Source organism: Typha angustifolia, chromosome 15 (assembly GCF_048772165.1).
Source record: "Typha angustifolia cultivar Huaian chromosome 15, ASM4877216v1, whole genome shotgun sequence".
In the NCBI taxonomy this organism is placed as follows: Eukaryota; Viridiplantae; Streptophyta; class Magnoliopsida; order Poales; family Typhaceae; genus Typha; species Typha angustifolia.
Window position 1 is genome coordinate 9,752,787 of NC_133253.1, and position 24,550 is coordinate 9,777,336.

The 24,550-nt window shown below is 42.5% G+C and overlaps 1 protein-coding gene across 1 annotated transcript; it reads right to left on the reverse strand.

The window, feature by feature from the left end:
- Positions 1–21,416: 21,416 nt before the first annotated feature.
- On the reverse strand, positions 21,417–22,560 carry LOC140779508 (BTB/POZ and MATH domain-containing protein 1-like). Its single transcript, XM_073124593.1, has one exon. The coding sequence runs from the start codon at positions 22,558–22,560 to the stop codon at positions 21,427–21,429; it is 1,134 nt and encodes a 377-aa protein (XP_072980694.1). The 3' UTR covers positions 21,417–21,426.
- Between the last annotated feature and the right edge of the window lie 1,990 nt (positions 22,561–24,550).

Sequence of the window (24,550 nt, forward strand, 5' to 3'; positions counted from 1 at the left end):
GATCTTGCCATATCCGGTGATGAATCGACGATAATAACCAATCAACCCCAAAAATCCTCTCAATCTAGTAGTAGTAGTAGGAATAGGCCAAGCGGTCATACATGCAACCTTTTAAGGATCCGCCACTACACCATCCGCTGAAATGATGTGGCCTAAATACAGCACCACTGGTACTCCCCATAGGCACTTGGATTTCTTGATCTTCAATTGATTTTGCTCCAACAAATTCAGCACGTCCTCCAAATGCCACCAATGCTCCAATTCAGTCCCGCTATACACCAAAATATCATCAAAAAATACCAAGACATACCTTCGCAAGAGAGGCCGAAATATATCATTCATGAGGCCTTGAAAGGTGGCTGGAGCATTGGTGAGACCAAAAGGCATCACCCGGAACTCGTAATGCCCATCCAGAGTCCGAAATGCAGTTTTGTGCACATCCGCCGAGTGAACTCCAATTTGATAATACCTGGCCCTCAAGTCAAGCTTACTAAATATAGTCACCCCTGCAAGCTCATCCAGCAACTCCTTGATAACCGGAATGGGATACCGGTCCTTGACGATAATAGCGTTTAGTGCTCGGTAGTCGACACAGAAATGCCATGTTCTATCTTTTTTGGCACCAATAGCATGGGGGATGTGTATGAACTATGACTTAGTTATATGAGGCCTTGCTCCAACATCTCGGCTACCATCTTTGAGATAAGTTCTTTTTGCACATGTGGATACCAATATGGCCTCACGTTCGTTGGTGTAGCCCGGGTACAATCGCTATGCGATGGTCTGCCGCTCTACTCGGTGGCAACTCCTGCGGCTCCTCAAACAGTCCAGAAAAGTTATCTAATAAATTAGACAATTCAATGGTAATACCTGAACTCGTTTGAGGTTCATCTCCTAATGGTCCTAACTAAAGAAGATAGGCCAAATCATACGCACCAAGCAACCCCACCATAGGCTGCATCGTAGGAATCGACGAAGTCTGAACACCATCAAGCCGCATATCTTTGTTTCCTTATTTATATTTCATCCACATGCTCCGAAAATCAAATGTGACAGGTCTCAAACTCTGTAACCACTGAGCACCAAGGATAATGTCTACTCCTCGCAACACCAACAGATACAATTCCACAATGATGTCATGTCCTTGCACCCATATACCGACTCGGCGACAGAAGCTCTCCGCCTTAAGCTTCGTGCCGTCTCCAATAGCAACGTCAAATCCCGTGGTTGGTTCGGCATCCAAACCCAATCTCCTCACTAGCCTCTCAGCTAGAAAGTTGTGTATACTCCCCGAATCGATAAGGATGTGCACACAATGCTTTCTAACAAGTCCATCTACCCGTAACGTCCTCGGCGCGAAAGTACCCGAATATGCATGCATCGATATTTCAGCTTGGATATCTTCCTCAACGCCCACCTCCACGGTCTCCTCATGGGTCTCCTCTGGATACTATCCATCATCAACTACCTCATCATCCTCCTCAGGACCATCGATAGGCATCACACTCCCGATCAATTTAGAACACCGATGACCAGGGATAAATGTAACGCCCCCGCCCGGCACGGGCACGTGTATATGCACGCCCACGCGTCCACACGGCACGCGCGGCGCACGCGATAGGTCGGGCAGGGCCCGTCACGCACAGATACTCTCCTGTGCATATATAATCATGACATCATCAAATAAAACCTACTAACCTATCCATGAGCACATAATTCATCACCATATACATCATACTATCAACCAAATAAACTTGTTAACATATGAATATCCAAGTCCATAATAATATACACTAGACCACTACATAATCTGGCAGGGCTCACACAGGCCACAACAAACCATCAAGATACAACTAAAACAACTAATACAAGACTACACTATGATTCGACCTATATTATACAAATCATCGTCTAATACAAAGAGTACAAATATCAAATACTAGTACAGCTCAATATCTGGTTAAACTATCTTCCATACCATCTCACATCTATAGCTCATCTCATCCTCGCTCCATAATATTTCATCAGGATATCGAAAGTCGCCACGTACCACATATCTGAGGGGGGTCAGAAAAGAAATAAAGAGAGTCATAAGCAAAAGGCTTAGTGAATAGACCTTACCCCGAATCAGTGATGCCAAACAGAGAGTAAATCATATACTGAATAATATGAATCAGAAATAGCATCATGTTATGAATGAGTATATGAATGTATCCTCAATAATACATAAATAAAAAATAGATAACATATCATACTGATAAAAGTATATAATCCTCGACAATGAATAAACAAATCTCCATGTCATATGATCATCATAACTCTCTATCAAATATGACACATGATGCATGCCGACCATGACCATGCTATAATATCAAATGTAACCATATATGATATATATTGACAGCTCGATAATCAGGTAATCAGATGATAATGAAATTATATGCATTTCTCAATATCTTAGTCATCAATATCAGCTCTATATATCATCATCATACTAGACCACTATGCACAATCAACACCCGGTACCCGGTTTCAACATCATACCCGAAAGGTCAGAGTATACTCTGCCATCCGCAAGTATCTCAAATATAACCATATCCTGCCATCCGTTAAGGGTATCAACATCCATCTAGACCGGGCACCCTTTTATGCTCATAGAAATCTCATGAGGATAACTCGCCACATATGCTCTGGCGAACGACATGTGTCCGAATGTCTACCGCACACACTATCTAACGACCGCGGACGTAAGGCCAATAGGATCATGACTATGTCGAGCGATGAATCATCCACCAAGCACGTCATAACCCTCGCGCCCACTCGGGTATCCTCACGCTTTTTATCAACTATCCTATCAATCACATTTCATGCTTTCCTTCTAAATGACATATCATATGCATATATCTAGTACGATAGCAAATCAATGCATAACAGGAATTTAGGTGGAATAGGAATCAAGAGAAAAATGATGTAATACAAACTCCAACCATGTATCTAATACATGCATACTCCTGCTAGTCTATCACATGCACACTCATGCTAGAGATCATCTTGGTATAAAATCAGAACAATATAATCATCTCCAATCATCTCTATATATCACCAATGTATTCATATCTCAGATCAGCCTAATCAAATGCATGATAAAATATGTTCAACTGAAATCATCTCTATATAAAATCATATAATTATGCTGGAGGCCAAAACATGCATATACATAATATATAATATAACCTAATTTGAGAAAGGGATCTAGGGGATAAGACTACTCACACTGATCAGAAGATACAAACCACGTATCCCTTACATCCGCCCATCAACCGTGTGACACTTCTCACTAGCAAGGTCCACGGAGTCCCTTATTAAATAAGGGGTTCGAGATCTGAAAATGTTTAAGTAACATAAAGTTGTTTATCCCATTATAATCCGTTCGAGTAAAATATGATGATTTATTAGATTTTAGAATTTCTACTTATTTTTATAATTGGCTAGATTTTTAATTATAAATAAAATATAAATATAGATAAAAACCTAATTATAATTAAATTATATCTTGATTAATTAGGGACTATGTAGTCATCACTTTATAAAATAATAAATAAATACATAAGCCGATTATCTTATTTGTTACAAAATAATAATGTATAATATTATTAGAATTATTTAAAATGTATCTCATAAAAATATTAGTATATAAATTTGATAATTATAATTTACAAATCTATATATTAATCTAATAGATATATAAATAAATAAATATGAGTATTACTTATATTTATACCTAATTAATCATTGATTATACAAATTACAATTAATACTAATCATATTGAAGAATATATATTATTATTATTAAAATAATTAATGTCTAAATAATCTATTTGCATTAATTAAGGAGGAAAAACCTAAATAAATAAATAAATAATTAAAACACTGCCATCATTGCTGGGCTCGGCTCAGCACTGTGCAGAAAAGAAGAAGTAAAAGCCGAGGAAGGAAGAGAAAAAGAAAGAAAGAAAGAAAGAAAGAAGAAGAAGAAGAAGAAGAAGAAGGAGAAAAAGAAGAAGAAGAAGGAGAAGAAGAAGGGAGGAGGGGAGGGAGGTGCGGACCCGGCCGGCGGGGAGGGCACCGGTAGCTCAGCTTCGACGAGCCCGAGCCCAAAGAAAGAAAAAGAGAAAGAGAGAGAGAGATAGTGATAGAGAGAGAGAAGAAGGAAGAGGAAGGAGGAGGAGGCTCACCTACGGCAGCACGACGATAGCGGCGGCGATTCGGCAGTGGGAGAGAGAGAGAGAGAGAGAGAGTCTGAGGGAAGAAGGAAAGAGAGAGAGAGACCGAACGAGTGAGAGAGAGAGAGAGGAGAATAAAAACATAGGGAGAGAGGCAGTGGGGGGCGGGGGGGGGGGGGGGGGGGGGTTGGCGGTGGCTGTGGCGGTGCTGGGCCCCGCTGCGGCTAGCTAGCCGCAGCCGATTGGCTACAGTAGCGGTAGTGGGTGCGTAGCGCCCCACCACGCAAGCTGCATGAGCAGCTTGCATGGGTCACGTCGTGCCCAAAAACTTTTAAATTTTTCTTTTTTATTTTTTTTATTTTTATTTCTTTTTGTCTCTTATTTATTTATTTATTTTATACATTATTATTATTATTATTATTATTATTTTATCTATTTTTTTTCTGGGTTATTACAGTATAACTCTCATCACAACGAAAGTAAAGGCCCTTCGCTTCTCGCTCCTCCACCTAGGTAGGTGTGCAAGTTCGAACGAGGGCTCTAGTGCCTCTTCTAATATTGAAAGAAGGTCTCAAAGGTGGTCATGGTCTAATAGTCGCAGCCGTTATTTTTGAAACCGCAAAATTTCCAACCGGCGTTCTAGGTGCAAACTGCTCATCTCGGTTGCCCCAATTGATTTTCGCTGCCATCTTTAGAGCCCTATGCTTTTGTTCCATTCTCACGGCCTTTTCAAAGGCCTCCTCAAGAGTAATAGGACATAGAGCACGAACATCCGCTTGTATCTCCTCTCACAGCCCTAAAATAAATATACTCATGAATGTACGTTCGGGCCACGGTGGCTCACAACAACTACTAACTCTTTCAAACTCAGCTAGGTACACCAATACGGTAGTCCTTTGAACCATCTTGCTTAATGTGGTAGCAAAATCTACATATGCCGCTATCCCAAATCTGCGTGTAATCCTTCTACAAAAATTGGCCCATCTGATAAATTCACCACCACGAATAACCGATCTATGCCAATGTAATGCCGTTCCTTGGAGGTGGAAGCTTGCCATCTAGACTTTTGCATCTTCCACTGTACCTTGACAATCAAAATATTGTTCAGCTTGAAACACCTAATTCGTTGGATCACCGCCTTGGTATTTTGGAAAGTCCAAGCATGTGGTTCTCCCCCGAATAACATTGTCGGGTTCGCAAAAGATCCTTGGTTCAGTTCTAAATCTTTGTGCATGTTGATCACCTTCTCTAAATCCTCGAGCACGTTCATCACCAATTCCATAGGAATCAACCTCATCCTCATAGTGTCAATCCTCCTCACCGACGAAGCGCACCGGTGCCGCATGCCTCTTGGATTCCACCACCGCTTGTTTTGGGTTTTGTAACGGAGGTGGGGGATGATGTGAATGCATAGGTAGGAGGGGATCATTGACACTCATATGACGCGCGTGGACCTGTGGGGTATCGGTTCTATGGGGTCCCACCGTTGGTCCTTTTTGAAACTTCGTTCGTCGTCAAGGAGATGACGAATCCAATCGATTCACAACATATTCCTTGAATTCATTGTGATCCTTTTGTATATTGTCAACTCTATGCAACAATGTTTGGAACATGCCCCTTAATTCATCCATATTCGAATCCATGGATGTTGGTTGACTCGGTCCTGTCGTGGTCGCTCCAAAGGAATTGACCTCACAGTTAGGATCATCGTGCATTGAGTCCTCCCTTATCGGTGTGCTCTCTATAGGTCTCCTTGTTGATGTCATCTTCCTTGTTTTAACCATTAATGGAGGTCTGAGGTTCACCTGCTCTGATACCAATTGTTAAGCTCTGATACCAATTGATAGGGCTTTGATACCACTTTGATAAGCTCTGATACCAAATTGATATGCTCTGATACCAATGATAGGCTCTAATACCAAATTGATAATTTCTGGAACTAAAGATAGGCTACGCTAAGATTTCTCGACCTATAGGAATTTTATTTTTATGAAAATATACACCTAATGTAATAAGAAAAGATCGTAACTAAGTGTATCAGCGATGGAGTTGAGGTGTAGATCCAAGGTGAGATGTTCCGATTGGACCTTCACCTGTTAGTGCTCAAAGGGGCTGACTTGGTCCTACGAGTTCAATGGCTTTAGGGCTTAGGCCCAATCTTAGTTGATTTTGGCATGATGCGGATGGACTTCGAGTATGAGGGGAGACCAATTCAACTTGAAGGGTTGTGGCCTTACCCTAGGGCTAGCCTTCAAGCCCTAATTAGGTTACCACAAACCGGCTGCCATGGCATGTTGATGCGATTGGTCTCAACCGTGGAGGAACCGAACCCAGTTAACACAATAGCCGTTGATTTGGACTCACTTATCCAAGGGTTTGATCAAGTCTTTGAAGAGCCGCATGGACTACCGTCGATCTGAAACAACGATTATCGGATCAAGATCATATTGGGAGCCAGACTAGCAAACGTTAGTCCTTACTAGTATCCACATGCCCAAAAGATGAGATCGCACAGCTAGTACGAGAGATGCTAGTTAAGTCAAGTAAGCTGTTAAGGCAAGTCCAATTAAGTCATGTAAGCCTTTAAGGCAAATCCTAATTCGAGTCGTGTCAGTCTTTAGGGCTAGTCCTAGTGAGACTCGTTATAATCGGTCTCTATATATAGAGGGGTTGAGGTCCTTTATTAAACATCCAAGCATTAAGAAAGTATTCTAGCCTTGAGTTTATCTTAGGAGTAAGAGTAAGATAACTTAAGAGTAGAAGTAATTATATCTCTTCATCACCGCCATCGCTGCCCATTATCTTCCTCACCATCACCACCACCATCATCCCTCCCGTCCTCTCCATCTATCATCATTCACCCTAATCAAAGCCTACACTCCCTTGTTATGGATCACTTCTAGTGATTCGTAACACATCCATACACAGTCTCTAAGTTTTCTGATACAATTCGGACTTTACCGATATTGTCTCGAGCATGGATTCACTTTAGGGGTGTCTTTATTTCTTGTTTTAGTGTTTAAATTCTTAAAAAATATGTTTTCTGTATGTCACGTTCGAACGCGGGTGGAGTGCATTCGAACGCGGTTGTGAACGCCTCCATCACGTTCGCACATCCAAAGAGTATGAATTGTGCGTTCGAATGTGCCTGCGAACGCCTATATTGCATTCGCAAATCCAAAGAAGTGAGAAATATGTGCATTCGCAGGCGTTCGAATGCAATCGGGTGTATTCGAACGCGGTCGGTGAAAATGTACTATTTAGAGTTATTTTTGATTGTTTGGTTAGCCTCTAAAGGTGTGGATGGCAACCATAGAGTCATTATTGATGAATTAAGTATTTTGCTTTGTCTCCTTCGTCTTCTTCTCTCCCGTTCTCTCGATCCCCGGTAATGCCGCTTCTAACCTCCCTCGACCGGCCAATCACCCTAGTCCCTTACAGCATCCCACTCCTCCCCCTTCTCCCAATCTATCCCACACTTGCCCTAACTCTTCCATCACCCATAACCCTTTCACCACCACTTATTCACCGATGCCACTCCATTAACGCCGGTCCACCACATTGCGAGTAGATTTTATTTGTGAAGGTGTGGAATTGAAGGTGCAAGGCCAAACTTTCACATTCGATCTTTATCCGTTGGCCTTGCAAGGTGTTGACATTGTCTTGGGGACCCAATGGCTTTAAAGCTTGGAGCCCGTAACGTTTGATTTTTCAAATCTCACACTGACATTTCGGAGGAATGGTCGAATGGTGCTGCTGGATGGAAACTAGCCGCGGCAAGGGCCAATGTTGCAACCCAATTTTGGGCCTTCCTTGTGCAGGTGACCGAGCTCTTCTATTGCAAATGGCTATTGCTGAACCAGAACAACCACCACCAAGGGAAATAGCTGCTGACATGCAAGAGCTACTACAGGAATTCAATGATCTCTTTAAGAAACCTCGAGGACTACCGCTGACCCGTCGGCACGACCATCGCATCCAGATCATTCCAGGGGCTGAACCAGCAAATGTCCGGCCCTATCGGTACCCGCATGTCCAGAAGGAAGAGATCAGCAAATTGGTGGTTGAAATGCTCGAGCAAGGGATTATTCAATCGAGTAGAAGTGCCTACTCGTAGCCGGTGCTGCTGGTTCAAAAAAAAGATGGGAGTTGGCGATTTTGCGTCGACTCCTGAGCCTTGAATGCGATTACCGTCAAAGACTGGTATCCAATACCGGTGATCGAGGAATTGTTGGATGAACTCACAGGGTCGACTTACTTCAGTAAACTTGACTTAGGAGCGAGGTACCATCAAATCCGCGTTGACCCGGAAGATATGCACAAAACGGCGTTCCAAATTATGATGGTCACTATGAGTTACAAGTCATGCCGTTTGGGCTCACTAATGCACCGGCCAACTTCCAAGGGCTGATGAATGACCTTTTCGCCCGCTCTTGCGTTGGTACGTGCTCATCTTCTTTGATGATATTCTAGTGTATAGCAGGAATTGGAACGAGCACTTGCGGCATGTGCGTGAAGTGTTGAATATCTTGCGACAAAACTATTTAAAAGTCAAGATGAGCAAGTGTCTTTGGGGAGAGCCACGAGTGGAGTACTTAGGACATATAATCTCAGCAAGAGGAGTGGAGGCCGATCCAAGCAAGATCAAGAATATGGTGAATTGGCCAATTCCCACTAATCAGCGGGAATTGAGGGGATTCCTTGGATTAACAGGGTACTACCGACGATTTGTTGCCAACTACAGCAAAATTGCTGCCCCGCTGACCTCCTTACTTAGAAAAGGTGGGTTTCAATGGACGGGCAAGGTGCCGGAGGCCTTCGAAGCCTTGAAGACAGCTATGTCTACAACTCGGGTTCTAGCACTACCGGATTCCAACAAGCCCTTTGTGGAGGAATGTGACGCTTTGGGTGAGGGCATTGGAGCAGTTTTGATACAAGAGGGCAGACCTGTGGCATATATGAGCAATGCATTGTCAAACCGGTCACAACAGCTATTCACGTACGAGCGCGAAATGCTAGCAATTCTACATACCGTCACCGAATGGCGACCCTACTTGATTGGCCAACGGTTATTATCTACACGGACCAGCGTAGCTTACCCTACTTCATGGAGCAATGTGTACACACCCTAGCACAGCAATGGTGGGTCACAAAACTCCTTGAATATAACTACGAACTAGTCTACGAAAAGGGGATCGAGAACCGAGCGGCCGATGCCCTTTTGCACCAACCAGACACAAGTGAGCTTGCCTCTTTTTCAGCACCAACCTTTCCTCTATTTTCAGATATGTGGGGAACCAATGTAGAGGATCAAATTATGGAGGAGCTTGAGTTAGAGTTCAAAGATCGCTTCCCTAATTTCAAACCTTGAGGACAAGGTTGCGGAAACTTGGTGGATTGATACGATTCGGACTTCACCGATGTCGTCTCGAGCATGGATTCACTTTAGGGTTGTTTTTGTTTCTTGTTTTAGTGTTTAAATTCTTAAAAAATAAGTTTTCTGTATGTTGCGTTCGAACGTGGGTGAAGTGCGTTCGAACATGGTTGTGAACGCCTGCATCATGTTCGCACATCCAGAGAGTACAAATTATGCATTTGAACGTGCCTACGAATGCCTGCATTGCATTCGCAAATCCAGAGAAGTAAGAAATATGTGCGTTTGCATGCATTCGAACGCGATCAGGTGCGTTCAAATGCTGTCGGTGAATTTTTGAATTATTTTTGAATTGTCGGTGAAAATGTACTGTTCAAATGCGCGTTCAAATGCCGGTCCACTACCATCCACCAATATCTAGGATCTCGTGCCTCCATCCACGGATCCTAAGATAGACCTCCCTAATGTTTGTCCACTAATCGGACGATATCTCGAAATCCCTACATCTGATTTGTCTGAAACTTAATTTGTTGGAAATCTCTTTTCCGGAGCTACAACATATCAAAATCTCAAGTCGATTCAATAGTGGAATCTTTCAGGATCTATTTCTAAAGTTCCATGGCAGATTCTATCCAGATCTGAAAATCGAGAGAGATCGAACCTTAGCCTAAAGGGAAGATCGTATCATTTTCCTACACATCACTCACATGAATAGTATTTTAGAAAGCTTGCTTGATTATTTGGTGAAACTTGGGCTCTAATACCATGCTGTAACACCCGCCAACAAACACATGCCCCTCACATGAGTAGAACCCACGTGATTATGACGTGACCTACTAGTCAATGTTTCAACACAATATAGAAACAAAAAAACCCACATTTGCACAAATAAAATAAACAAAAAGAAGCCCAGAACACCATAGGCCACAACAAGCCCCAAAATACATATCCATAGACAATTAAAATTTCCCATGTAGGGGCTACCAACCATTTAGTTTAATTTACAAGAACAAATAAATAAGAGAAATTAATAATATTTCTTCTCCAGCTTCGCTATGAACTCTGACTCATCTACTAATTTGAAAATATTTATATCGAAAGGCGATAAGCATAAAGCCCAGCAAGTTTCTACTTCTATATTCTACAAGTAATGTAATGAATAATGCAATAATAAATAGATATAAATATGCGCATCATGATCATATAGAATGCACTAGTAAAACATACCCATCATGCTTATCTAATGCGCACATACATTAGCAATCGATAACCTTCCACATATCATCTAGACTATCAAATCCTCAAATTCGAGCTCACACCGAGCTCTACCTAGAGAACATGTCAATGCTACACCACATAACATGCATCCTCTCAGACTACCAAGTCTATAACTTAGGCTTTTGCTGAGCTATGCCTGTATGCCACTTCATCATCTCACACCCGACTACACGTATACCCCCAAGGAAGGGTAGACCCTAGCGATAGAATCGCCAGCCCATCACTCGACAAACAGCATGACCAATTGTCTGCCACTGTAGACTAAGGATCTCAGTCGTAAGTGTAACACCCCAATTTATATAAAAAAAAAAACCCTGACTGACACACGTGCCGAGCACGTGCGTCAGCCTGCCACCCTGCCCTTCCCTTTTCTTCTTCTTCTTCCCTTCCTTTGTCGTGCACGCCATCCTCCCCCCCCATCTCCCTCATCTCTTCTTTCCCTCACCGCAGCCCCTCCGTTCTCCTCTCTCTCCCTCGTGGTTGCCGCCAGCCGCCGAGCTCGCCGACCCCCCCCCCCCCCTCCGGTAAGCTTTCCTTCCCCTCCTTCCTTTCTTCCCTTCTTCCTTCCCCTCCTCGGCCTCGTGCTGTGCTGGACCCATGCCGCCGCCGTCCCCGCACTGCGCCGTCGGCCTCGTGGGCTCTTCTCTCCGCCTCACCCTCCTTCCATCGGGAGTGGAAGGAGATGGGGTGGAGGGGTGGGGGTTTAACCCCCACCCATTTCCCCCTTAGTGGGCTACAGTGGTCTGCAGCCCACTAATCTGTTGGGGTGGGCTGCAGACCGTAGCCCACCTAGGCTTGGGTGGGCTGCAGGCCGCAGCCCACCTAGCCTTGGATCCGGGTGGGCTGTAGGCTGCAGCCCATTAGCCCATTGTGGAGTGGGCTGCAATCTGCAGCCCACTATTCCCACCTTGGTGAGCTGTGGCTGGGCCCCCAGCCCACCAAGGCCCTATTGCTTCGTGGGTTGGGTTTGGGCCTACCCATTGCCTCTAGCCTAGCCCATTTGGGGCCATTTAGACCCTATAACCCTGTTTATCTTTTTCACCTGATTTGATTAGCATGATCCTTAATTTTGGGATAACATAAGATTCCTAGGATACCATTGACTCGTACCAAACATAAATGTGCTAATAAGATAATCAATTATATTAGTTCGCTAATGGCTTACTTGCGTGAATTAATAGGATTGACACCGCGTGAGGAAGATTTTGGGATTCCGGACTAGCTGACGAGTTTTACCATACCGTGGAGACCCTTAGGCGAGTAGAGTTATACAAATCTAGAATAACATAATTACAGTCATTATACCTGTCATGATACGGTAGGAAATGTCAGTATTAATGCATGCAGTTGGTACTCCCTGTTATATCTTTTGCGTATGTAGTTATTTATAACCTGTTCATCATAGTATCATGAGGATGTTAATGTGTATGATAATGCTTTACATGTGTCTTGTATGGTATACCGTTGCATAGATGTATGATTGCTGTGAATATGGAATGCAATGATCATGATGACTATAACATGCTTTATACACGCATAAACACTGCACCACTTCCACCTATCATTAGTAGTCAAATTCTGACTAGGCAGTACCCCTACTCACTTAGCCCAGGGTTAAGGGTAGAGTGTATCATATATGTCTATACTATTAGCGGCCTACACCTGAGGTCGGGAAGCCTGTGTGGCGTTCAGGTAGTTATACTGCATAGTTAGAACTAGATTATGATGATAGAAGAACATGATTGTGAGGCGGGGATATAACTCTAGCGGTACCCGACGACGCAGGGTTAGGGCGTCTGTTGATGAGCCGTGGGCTCCCGATTCTCTCGTCGAGGGCGGTGATGATTTAGAGAGAGTGAGATATGGGCTTACGACCCGGGTCCTGAGTCTGATGGCTACAGACAACCGGTCACATGTAGTGTCGCCATACACGTGTAGGTGACATTACCGCTAGATGTGTATATATCCCCCCTCGATGTATGTGATGATGGATGATTGTTTCGTAAGAGTATTTACCCTGTGTGGTGAATAGCTCGGTGAGCGATGATAAGTATGATTATTGTTTTGGTAGACATGAGATGACTAAACTGCTATTTTATTGCTATGCATAACATGTAAAACCTATAATTGAGATATGCACGAATAAGAGATTGTCTCAAGCTTTATATCTGTGTGAACTTATCATAATATGTTTAGGAACTAGCAGATTCCAGGATAGTGATTGGTAATCTTTATCAATTGCATTGACTTAGTAAATTGTGGTAAGTCATTTCAATAAACATGTCGTTATCATTAGCAAATATAGGCATATATTGGATATACACATGTGATGTCATTATTTTAGATTCTATGGATCCTACTCGCTGGGCTGTAAGCTCACCCCTCGTGGTGGTATTATTTCAGAGCTAGAGGACGCAGATGCGGGTAGCGAGGAGTAGCCGTTTTCTTTCTTTTTAGTACGTATGTTAGTTGTATTAAGCCCCTACGAGGGTATGATGATGACGTTGTATTTTTTGGACTTTAACATAGTATTTTGGATGTATATTTGGAAGGCTTGTTGTGGCCTGTGGAACTTGTATCCGGACTCCTTTAGTTGAGTTATTTATGGTGAAATTATGCTGTTGTGTGCCTTGTGAAATCCTTGTACTGACAGGTCATGTGATGTACCGCGTGGCAGGATTTACCCACGCGGTTTACACGTGTATTTGGAGGTTTGGGTGTTTCAATAAGCCCATCACATAAGTGAGTATCGCACATTGATACTGTCATTCGAGCCCTCGGCTCCACATCATCGCACCATCGTGCAAAAATCATGAGTCACCGCTCACGGACACCCTCACCTTGCATCATCGGCACCCTTAGGTCTACGTCATCCTACCTTTTTCTCTCTTTCTTAAACAACCTAAAGAGTATGACTCTCGTCGTTCGATAATAAATCGCCCATCGCCCTGCGAAACAGCTACTTGATTGTCTGTGACAAACGAGTGCGATTAGATGGAATTCAACTGTGACTTGGAGCCCAACTTCAGTCGATGATAGGAGTGCCAAGGGCTGGGTGCCATGGACTTCTAATGCAACTAATCTAAAGTCATGTAGACCATACAAAGAAAGAAGATGTACCAGCTAATTTGTCCGCCTTATTGGAGGAATTTAACGAGGTGTTTGAATAACCACGAGGCATGTCGCTAGCTCGACCCTAAGACGACCGCATTGAGATTACTCCCAAAGTTGAGCCAGCTAATGTATGGCCTTACAGGTATCCATTTGTGCAAAAGGAGGACAAGGCTTGCCAAGGAGATGTTGGACAACAGAATTATCCAACCAAGCAGGAGTTCATACTCATCACTAGTGCTCCTAGTGCCTAAGAAGGACGGATCGTGGCAATTTTGCGTGGACTACCATGCACTCAATGCCATTATGGTGAAGGATAGGTATCATATTCCTATCATTGAAGAACTCTTGGATGAGCTCTCGAGGGCCTCTTGCTTCAGCAAGTTAGACTTGCGAGCTGACTACCACCAAATCTATGTGAGACCTGAGGATGTGCACAAGACCACAATTCTTACACATGACGGGCATTATGAGTTCAAAGTCATGCCTTTTGGACTCACTAATGCCCCCTCCACCTTCCAAGGGTTGATGAACGACGTCTTTAGGGCACTATTGAGGGGGTTTGTGCTTGTCCTCTTCGATGACATCCTTGTGTACAATCATTTATGGAAGGAGCATCTTGTTCACCTTCATAAAATATTATAGATTTTGAAAGACAATAAACTGAAAGTGAAGGAGTCCAAGTGTTTAGGGGGTCAGCCGAGAGTGGAGTATCTCGGCTACATCACTTAGTGGCAAGATTGGAAGCCAATCCTTCCAAGGTGCAAAATATGGTGCAATGGCAGATATCAAAGACATCGAAAGAATTGTGGGGCTTCCTTGGATTGACAGGCTATTATCGTCAATTTGTTATCAACTATGGCAAGATCGCTGCCCCCTTGATATCACTATTGAAGAAGGGGGAGTTTCAGTCAACCGAGACAGCAACAAAGGCATTTGTAGAATTAAAGAAGGCAATGACCACAACATTAGTCTTGGCGTTACCCAATTTTACCAAACTTTTTGTGGTGGAATGCGACGCATTGGAGACTGGAATTTGGGCTGTCCTCATACAAGAAAGGAGGCCAGTGGCATACATGAGCAAGGTGTTTTGATGAAAAACCAGATGATGTCTAAGAGATGCTAGCCATTATCCATGTCGTCACCAAATAGAGACCCATGTCATCACCAAATGGAGACCATATCTCATTCGGCGGTGATTCATGGTGCATACTGACCAGTGAAGTCTGCATACTGACCAGTGAAGTCTTCCCTACATCCTTAGATAATGGATTCACACTCTGACACAGTACGACAAATTGGTGTACAAGAAGGGAACTGAGAATCGGGTCATCGATGCACTAGCATGGCAACCCGAACCAACCGACCTAGCCATGATTTCTATCCCAGTCTTTTCTTTTCTTTTAAAGATTAGAGCTGCATGTGTAAAAGAATCAGAGATGATGGAACTCATGAAAAAAGTAGAGGAAGAACCAGCCAGCTAACCTGGGTTAGAAGTGAAGGACGGTGTACTACTAGACCGAGGGTGAGTACAAGTCTTGGCCAAACCCAAACTGTGAGTGACTTTGATTCACCACTTACATGATACTCCTATGCTGGGGCATGAGGACCTTCGGAACCTATAAGAGATTAACACAAAATTGTGTATGAGTAGGCGTGACAAAAGAAATGTTGTCCTATGTTTGAGCATGTAAAATCTGTCAACGCGCAAATAAAGGCTCTAATACCAAATTGATAGGCTCTTGATACCAATGATAAGCTCTGATACCAAATTGATAGGAAGCAGTCCGTGCAACCGTGGGAACATATTCGTCAGATATTCTTCAATAGTCATAAAATTATGAAATCAATTGGGTTAGATTCGTAACTTCTTGTTCTCCAACTTTTGTATTTACGCCCTTAGCAGATTCGAACTGTAGTAGAGACGAAAACACGGAATAACGTGGGTGATGGTGATAGTGACGAGTGGAGTGGATGTTAGGGTTGTAGATGGCTATGAAGATGAGGGTGAATTGTGGAAGTGATTAAGGGAAGTAGATGAAGGGAATAAAGTGGTCGAGATCCCAAAGAAGAAGGGTGAGTCGACAGACGAGGGAGATTAGAAACGAGAAGAAACCTTACCAACGGTAGATGTGAAAGGATGGTGAAGAGGGAGGAGAGAGAAGTCTAGAGAGAAGATAGGAGGTAAGAAATTAATAATCCAATAGCATAATGAAGTTGACTGCTATCCACATATTTATAGAGGCTAGCCAACAAGTCTTAAAATAATATAAAACCCTAAATCTAGAGGATTCTCGTCGATCGCATTCGAACGTGCCCTATCATGTTCGAACGCACCCAAAAAGCCCCTTCTCTAGATTTGCGAATGCGACACAGGCGTTCGAACTCGCCCAACCATGTTCTAATGCACAATATGCATTCTCTGTATTTGCGAACCTGATGTAGGCGTTCACAGGGGCGTTCGAACGCGACTCCATCTACGTTTGAACGAGACCTACAAGAATTTTATTTTAACAAAAATAAAAACCTAATGTAATAAGAAAAGATCCTAACTAAGTGTATCCACTCACCATGCTTGCCTTTAAGGTGAAAAGTCAGGAAAACGCTCCAAGATATCAGTCTCCAACTCCCATGTCGCCTCATTAGATGGCTTGCCAAGCCACTCAACTAGAATCTCCATCTCTAATCGAGTACCATATCGTCATCGACGTCTAGCAAGTACTCGAACTAACTCTATGATCTATATCTCCTCCAATGGCTCCGGTAGAACCAATCTAACAATCTCATGATCTCCAATGCGCTCTCTCAATAATAAAACATGAAAAACAGGGTGCACTCTCAACCCATCCAGCAGCTCTAAACAATATACAACCAGACTAATACGCTCCAACACCCGAAACGAACCAAAGTAACTATGTGCTAACTTTTGGTTACGCATCGAACGTAAGGTCACTTGTCGATACGATTGCACCCTTACAAACACCCAACTACCGATGTCGAACTCCTGCTCCCTATGGCTACAATCATAAACTTGTTTCATGCGGTTTTGAGCAAGTTTAAGATGAGCACGCAACCTCTTCAATGTGGCATCTCTATCCATCAATGCTTAGTCCACCTCCGTCCGATCTGCAGATGCCACTAGATCATAAGCGCGTAACGTCAGAGTCCTGCGTGCATACACCACCTCAAATAGAGTCATGCCAATATTGCTATGATAGGCGGTGTTATAAGACCACTTCGCCCACGGTAAGAACTCCAACCATCGTCTCAACATCTTTCCAACAAAGCATCTCAAATACTGCTCAATGTCTTGATTAACCACCTCGGTTTGGTTGTCTGTCTGTGGATGGTAGGCCGGCGGCCATGGAGTTCCTCAACTCTCACCCTCCGGCCGCACTAGCCGGAGGTTTTGATCATTCCTGCACCCAAGTCGACCTAGTTGACTTGGGGAGGAGTTGCCAGAGCCGGGGGCTGCCGATGACGAGGATCACTGGCAGCAACACCCCTTTCTCCTTTGTTTCTTCTTCTCTAGTAAGGAAATGAGGAAAAGGTGGGGGTTGGGCCAACCCCCCCCCCTGCTATCTCTCTAGGCTGTGGTGTGGGCTGCGAAGCAGCCTAGGTCCTCAGTTTTCTCTAAGGCCTCGGTGGACTGGGTTTTGGAGCCCAGTCCACCCCCTTAGTTTCTGGTGGGCTATGGTAGGCCTTTTCACTCTTTTGGACTGGGCTCCAGAGCCCAGTCCACCATATCACCCTACTAGACTGGGCCCTTGAGCCTAGTCCAAAACACATTAAAACCTGGTGGGCTGCGGTAGGCCCGTAGCCCACCTTCTCATTCTGTTGGACTGGGCTCTTAAGCCCAGTCCACTGTCTCTAGTCCAATGGGCTATAGGTAGGTCTGCAGCCCACTCTCTCTCTCTCTCACCTAATTTGCTGGGCCTTGTGCCCAGCCCAACCATTAACCCTAAGACTGATTTATTTATTAGTCTGTTATTTTTTTAAAAATTCTGTTAGCTACATAAATTATAATTAATTAAATTTTCTCAACCATGTTATTAATAAAATTAGGATTTATACATAATTAAATTAGATATTTGAATTCATTAGTCTTTTCATTTATCTTCGACACTTACATTGTAAATGACTCTAAATGACCGTTATTTTTTTAAATTACGATAAATAATATTTCAGACCTAGAAAATCAAACTTAAATTCATACAACCAGATAGTTAGTCTATAAGTCCATTAATCTTATGTTTATTTTATTTATAAATTATTAGATCCATTATTATGCGGGAAGGATCTCGAAAATCAAGAAGAGCCAACTGATTAGGAGAGTAAGACGAATTCTAGAAATAACTCAGGCGAGTAGAATTCTATAATGGTCTATGAAAAATGCATACTTATGTCATTTCTTACCTGTAATAATTAAATGTCGTTTTCTTACTTGTGAAATTTATATGACATTTCATATCTGCATTTAATTACATGTCAATTCTTACTTGCATTATTTATCACTTAATGCACATGTATGATAGACTCTATGCTTGTTTATAATATTTGTTATTGTGATGATTATGTTAAATAAATAATAGAGGTCATGGCACCACGTGCACGTATCACTGTTAGTCAAGTCCTAGTTAGACAGTGCCCTTTTACCCACTCAACCCAGGGTTAAGGGTAGAGTGTATATTATATAGTATTATATTAGCGGTCCACACCTGAGGTCGGTAGCTGGTGGAGCATTCAGGTGATTATACTGCCCTAGTTGGAGACTAGACTAGTATGATATTAGAAAAGATGATTGAGAGGTAGGGATTATAGTTCTAGCGGTACCCGAGGACGTAAGGTCAGGGCATCTATCGAGCTGTGTGCTCTTATCAACTATATGTGATGATTTTGCTCTGTGCGATGATTACTAGAGCGGTGTTGATAGGCCTACGACTGGAGTCCTTAGTCTGATGGCCACAGACAACCGGTCATATGCAGCGTCGTTAGGCATGTATGGGCGATAATACCGCTAGTTGACTAGTCCCCCTCGATTTTTATGGTGTTTTGTGAGATATGTTATTGTGACTCAACTCCTGTGTGGATTTCTCTATAAAATGAGCTATAATGATGAAAGTTATTAAAAGTCATAATGTACATTTTCCTTGACATGTTATGAGTTGCATTTTTATTTATCATGTAATATTCTTAGATTATTATTAGATTTTACTTGTTGGGCCCCATGCTCACCGCCATTTTGGTAGAAATATTTCAGAGCTGATTATAGAGGATGCGGACATCGAGGAGTAGCAGATTCATTCCTTTATTTTTAGCATTTATTTATTCTATTATTTCAGTTGGACTTAGCCCCTGCGAAGGTATTTATGTTTTAACAAATTTATGATGGACTTATATTCCAAGAGGCTTGTTGAGGCCTGTGATATTATAATTCTGGATTATTTATTGGATTATTATAGTATTTCTTGACTTATTCAGATACTTGGTGAGATTATTTCACTGACAGGTCACATGAAAATCACGTGGACATTCTCCACGTGAGGAACATGTGAATTTTGGAAGTGGGTGTTTCACCAACCGTATCGGCAAATCTCGGTACGAACCATTCAGAACCAAAAGCTAGTACATCACTTCTTTGATTCATTTCAGATTCTAGAAAAGGTGGGAGCAGTTGCATATAAGCTAGACTTACCCGAGTCGTCCCAAGTTCACCCAGTCTTCCATGTATCTTGCTTGAGAGCCTGAGTTGGTCTAATTGAGCAAGTTGCAGCAGATCTACCCGAGCCCGAATAAGAGACAGTTGAGCTCACTCCAAAGAAGGTCCTAGCATGAATGAGGGTCGGATGTGAAGGACAAATGGTTATAGAGGAGTTAGTGAGCTAGATCGGTCAAACATAGAAGTGAGCCACATGGGAATCAGAGGCAACATTGGTGGATTGTTATCTTAGATTTGCACTTTGAGGATAAAGTGAGTGGAAGCATGGTGGAATGATGTGATTCGGACACACTAAGTCATCTCGTGCATGGATATAACATATGGGCTCTATTTCTTGTTTTGTTTTAGTTGTGTTTTTTTCAAAAAAAAAGAATTCTAGATATCACGTTCGAACAAGAGGAAGTCGCATTCGAACAAGGGGAGGTCGCGTTCGAATGCCTCTTGTGAATGCCTACATATGATTGCTTCAATAGATAATACAAATTGTGTGTTTGAACACGCTCGACCCCATTTGAGCGCACGTATGCAAACGTCTGCATGTGTTTGCACCGATAGAGAATGTATGCACTTGAACGCACTCAAACCCGTTCGAACGCGACCGACAAGAATGCAATGTTTCTAGGGTTACTACTTATTAGTTTGGCTTGTTAGGTTAGCCTCTTAAGATATGGAGGACTCCAACACTTCGATCCGAGGGGTCGGCAGGCCTGGCGACGCTCCGAAATGATGGCAGCCCAAAAAGAGGAAAGAAGGCCACTAGCAAGAGAAGGAAAAAAAAGAAAGGAGGGAGGGAAAATGAAAAGGAACGCAAGTGTCCCGCGCGTGTGTGCCCTTTATATCAGCGCATTTGCCAGTCACATGCACACCTGAACTTTAAGGATGTTACACCATGGCCCCATGATCCTCTGTATATAATAAGAAAATTTGGGTATGAAATGTGGATGTAAATTTGTGTTTTCTTATTTGTAAGTTGTGACCTCTTTCTCTCTTCCTCTGCAATATTCTCCGCTTTACTTACTGGACAAAATTTATGATGCTAGAAAGTGTAGAGGGAAATAAAATTGACTTCAAGTCTTCTCTAATTTATTGGTTCTAGAAAATAGCAGATTTACGGCATCAACTTTTTAAGAAACATCTAATTTGTATCAGAATTATGTAACAGCTCTAAATACTGCAGAACATGATCCATCGCTGCATAATTCATTGTGAAATTCAGTATTTAGCATTACATTCTGCAGCACAATTCAGCTCTGAATTTTGCTGAGGGATGCAGCTCATCTCGGAATTCTGCTGCAGAGTTAAGCTCTGAATTCTGCACTAGAAATGCAGAAATAATATAGCTGAATTCACCAGCTTTCGTTCTGAATTGAGCTTAGCCCTGACAGGTTTCAAAAGATTAAGATAAGTACAAAACACCCAATTATGGATGAGAATAAAAATTTCATAACTGCTGAGATTGATCTTGTAGAACTTGGTCTTGCATTCAATATCTCTGTGATTTTAGATGTCAGTAATTTAACTGACAGAAGAAGAGCCGAAGAAAAGTAAGTATTTCTCAATAGTTATAACGAGGATAATTACTGGAGAGGAGACAGTTAAAGTTAAATTGCAAATAACAGCCCTCTAATAACAAAAAGACATATACCATATCTGAATAAATTGGATACTTATGTATGAGTTTGACAACCTATGTGTAAACGGGAGGAATATAAAATAGAAGATCAAAACCATGGTAATGACGAGCATAAATCTTGAGAAATCTTTAAGTATTTGGCCAGGTTAGGTTTTCCATGCATAATCGTAATCTCCTTGGCCACTGAGGGACAACTTCTTTTCAGATGCTCAAATCCCTCGGTTAGCATGACAGCAACCAGAATCTCACGGGAGGCAATGAAATCGAAGCAAGCCGATTTAAGTTTGAGACAACGGCGTTGCTCAGCTAAAGCCAGGGTGGAAGCTACCGTGCTCACGTCCATGTCTTTGCAGAGCTTGTCTTCGCACATCAATCTTAGCCTCTCCAACCCGTATCTGTCTGCTGCTACAAGTAAATTCTGTGCCATTGTCGTCGAAGGGTTTTCAATCTGAGGCAGTGAATCACTATAAATAAAATGAAGCAGAGCCTCGAACACCATAGCTTCCATGTCGTCGATCTCGATACGCGGGAGGGGCCCTTCCTTCATCGAACCTAAGAGCTCCTCCATGAAGACCGGTGACCGAGCCGCGAGGACACATCCATGTGCCAAAAATAGTTTGCCACCAACTTGGAAAGCTACGTCCGTCCCCACTCCGCTCTCCAGGAGGTCCAGAAGATGGTTGTGTAAATTGGTGGGCGGCACCAAGACGGAGCTAGTCTTCTTGGGTACTTCTCTTACGAGCTGTTTCTGTATGACACTAAGCTTACACATAATAGCGATGCAGTCATCTTTCAAGTAGGTCGGCGTCTCCAACTTATTTCTTTCAATGAAACGGGAAGAACCCCAACCGTACTCGCGGGCTTTGCAGGTACGGGAGTAATGCTGGGAGAAAACTGGGACCCCGCTCGGGTCGAGCAGAGAGAGCGTGAACTTCATCCTCGTATCCTTGGGTTCGCCTCGAACCATAAGATGGACTGATACGAAATCAGCATCGTCCTTGTCATACCCGTCTAGGTAGACGCCGATGAACCAATCGTGTCCCCCCACGTTGAAGGTGGATGAACAGATACGTTTGCCAATGCCGATCCCTTTGGTGATTGAGTAATTCCTGATCGTAAACAAGTGTGACCCATCCACCGTCTCCTGCATGCTCACAGATGCCGTGTGGTTGGAGGAGGAGGAGGAGGAGGAGGGACAACAAGCTGTGAACAGGCTACCCATGGAAGAAAGATTAGTCTTAATTGTCACCAAGATACGGTGAAGGCATGATCGGTTATAATATATAGGCCGCTTACTGATCGATCTACTTCTTATCTTCCGTTATTTTCGTGACTTTCTCTATCTGTATTAAAACTCGGCTTGTGTTGAAACAGAGTTTAACACAAACTTAACAAAATCTAGTTCTAAACCTAATACAATTGAGTTAGGCCGTTAAGGCTAATAAAATTTGAAGTCAAAGATCCAATTAAATTAGGATCTTAATTCACCACATAGATGGAGTCTGGAGTGAAAGGAACCGGTTTTAGACCGAGATATAATAGATTTAAACAAAATAGGACTAGTCTTTTTAACAAAGTAAAGAAGCTAGCTTAAAAATAGCCGGAATAAGACTATCAAGCATAATTGTTCAAATTAATTAATTTTAACTTAAAGATCCGATTAAACTCGAATTTTAACTTTGGGAAAGAGAGAGAATTCATGGAAACCTTTATAGGAGGGAAAATATGACGATTTGTTCTATGGGAATAATTCAATACTATCCGTTTGATTAAAATTTAAATTTTACCTCATGAGATAAGCCTGATTCATCTGAAGAATTATCCGGAAGTTCATAATTTTCAGAGATGATTTCCTAAATTTTTAATATATGTTTTCCTTTACGAATAAATATATGAAGAATCGACTTACTTTTTATGAGAATTTGTCTAACACTATTTTAGCACACTTTATGGCATAGCACTATTATCCAACAAATTTTCAAACTTTTGTAAGATTAATTTTTTTAATTTTATTTCTTAAGCGGACCATTATTGTTTGATCATAAGGGAGAACATTAACCTATAAATGATTGAAATGCGCTTGATATAAGAGCTAATCCTTCCTATTTCTAGACGTTCTTACCCTCCTATTCACCTCCTCTCCCTCTTGCTAATGTTTGATGTCTTGCCCAATTAGCTCCTCTCTAATGGCCTTAACTGATGAGGAGCTCCTGATCAAATTCACTTCCTTCCTCTTCGATGGGAAGATGGAGGAAAATATCCCTATTGATAAAGAGAATACCCTTCCCAATTGTAAGCTAGAGCTATGCCTTATGGAAAAACTAGCTACTAATCATCCAATTAATGTTAACGACCTCAAAACCTCACTCTTAAAGGCCTAAAACTTGACTAGACTAGTGGAATTCATAGAAGCCAGCAAGAGCATCTTTCTCTTAGTCTTTGACAAGGAAGAAGATAAATAGAGAACCTAGTTGGGATCCCCACCGTCTTACAATAGAGATTTTTCCATCCTTAATGACTTTGTGCTGGACAACCCGGCGGATTGCTGGAGCTTTGACCAAGGTAATTTCTAGGTGCAATTCCATGACTTACCACTTGAATATCTCTCGTTGTCCACATCCCATAAGCTTGCCACGAGAGTGGGAGTGTCGGTCCAAGAGGATGCTTTCGAGGTCAGAAGGTGGACGAGGTTCATTAGAACTAGGAAAATTGACATTACTAACCTATTCATGGAATCCCTCTCGATAACCCTTCTTAATGGTGACACTAGAGAAGTCTAAGTCCGTTACGAAAGGATGCCTCAATACTGCATGTTTTATGGAAGGATCGGCCACGAACTACTAGAATGCCTCCATTGCAAAGCGTTGGAAGTGCAAATGAGTTCTTGTACGAGTTCTTACCTCGCTAGAAGCAACCGGTAAGGGAGGGGGTAATGGCGTCAATTCAACCTAGCTTCTAACTCAATGCAACAAGGCTCACATAGCGACCCAAGTGACATGCAGTATTAAGGCAATTTAACTCGACAATCATCTCTATTCCCATCAACCTAATTGATTCCTTCAACACTCTTCCCAACGAGAAAAGAGAGAGCCTAAAAATGCCAGCTTAATCCCCTATACAAACACGACTCCAAATGAGGCTATCCCTATGCCCACATTTAATCCCATGCAGGGCCAGCTTTGCACTATCCCCATATTACAGTAGCATACCAA

Bases quoted from the DNA above. Each gene is read 5' to 3' on its own strand.
- LOC140779508 (XM_073124593.1), bottom strand. From the start codon at position 22,560: ATGGGTAGCCTGTTCACAGCTTGTTGTCCCTCCTCCTCCTCCTCCTCC.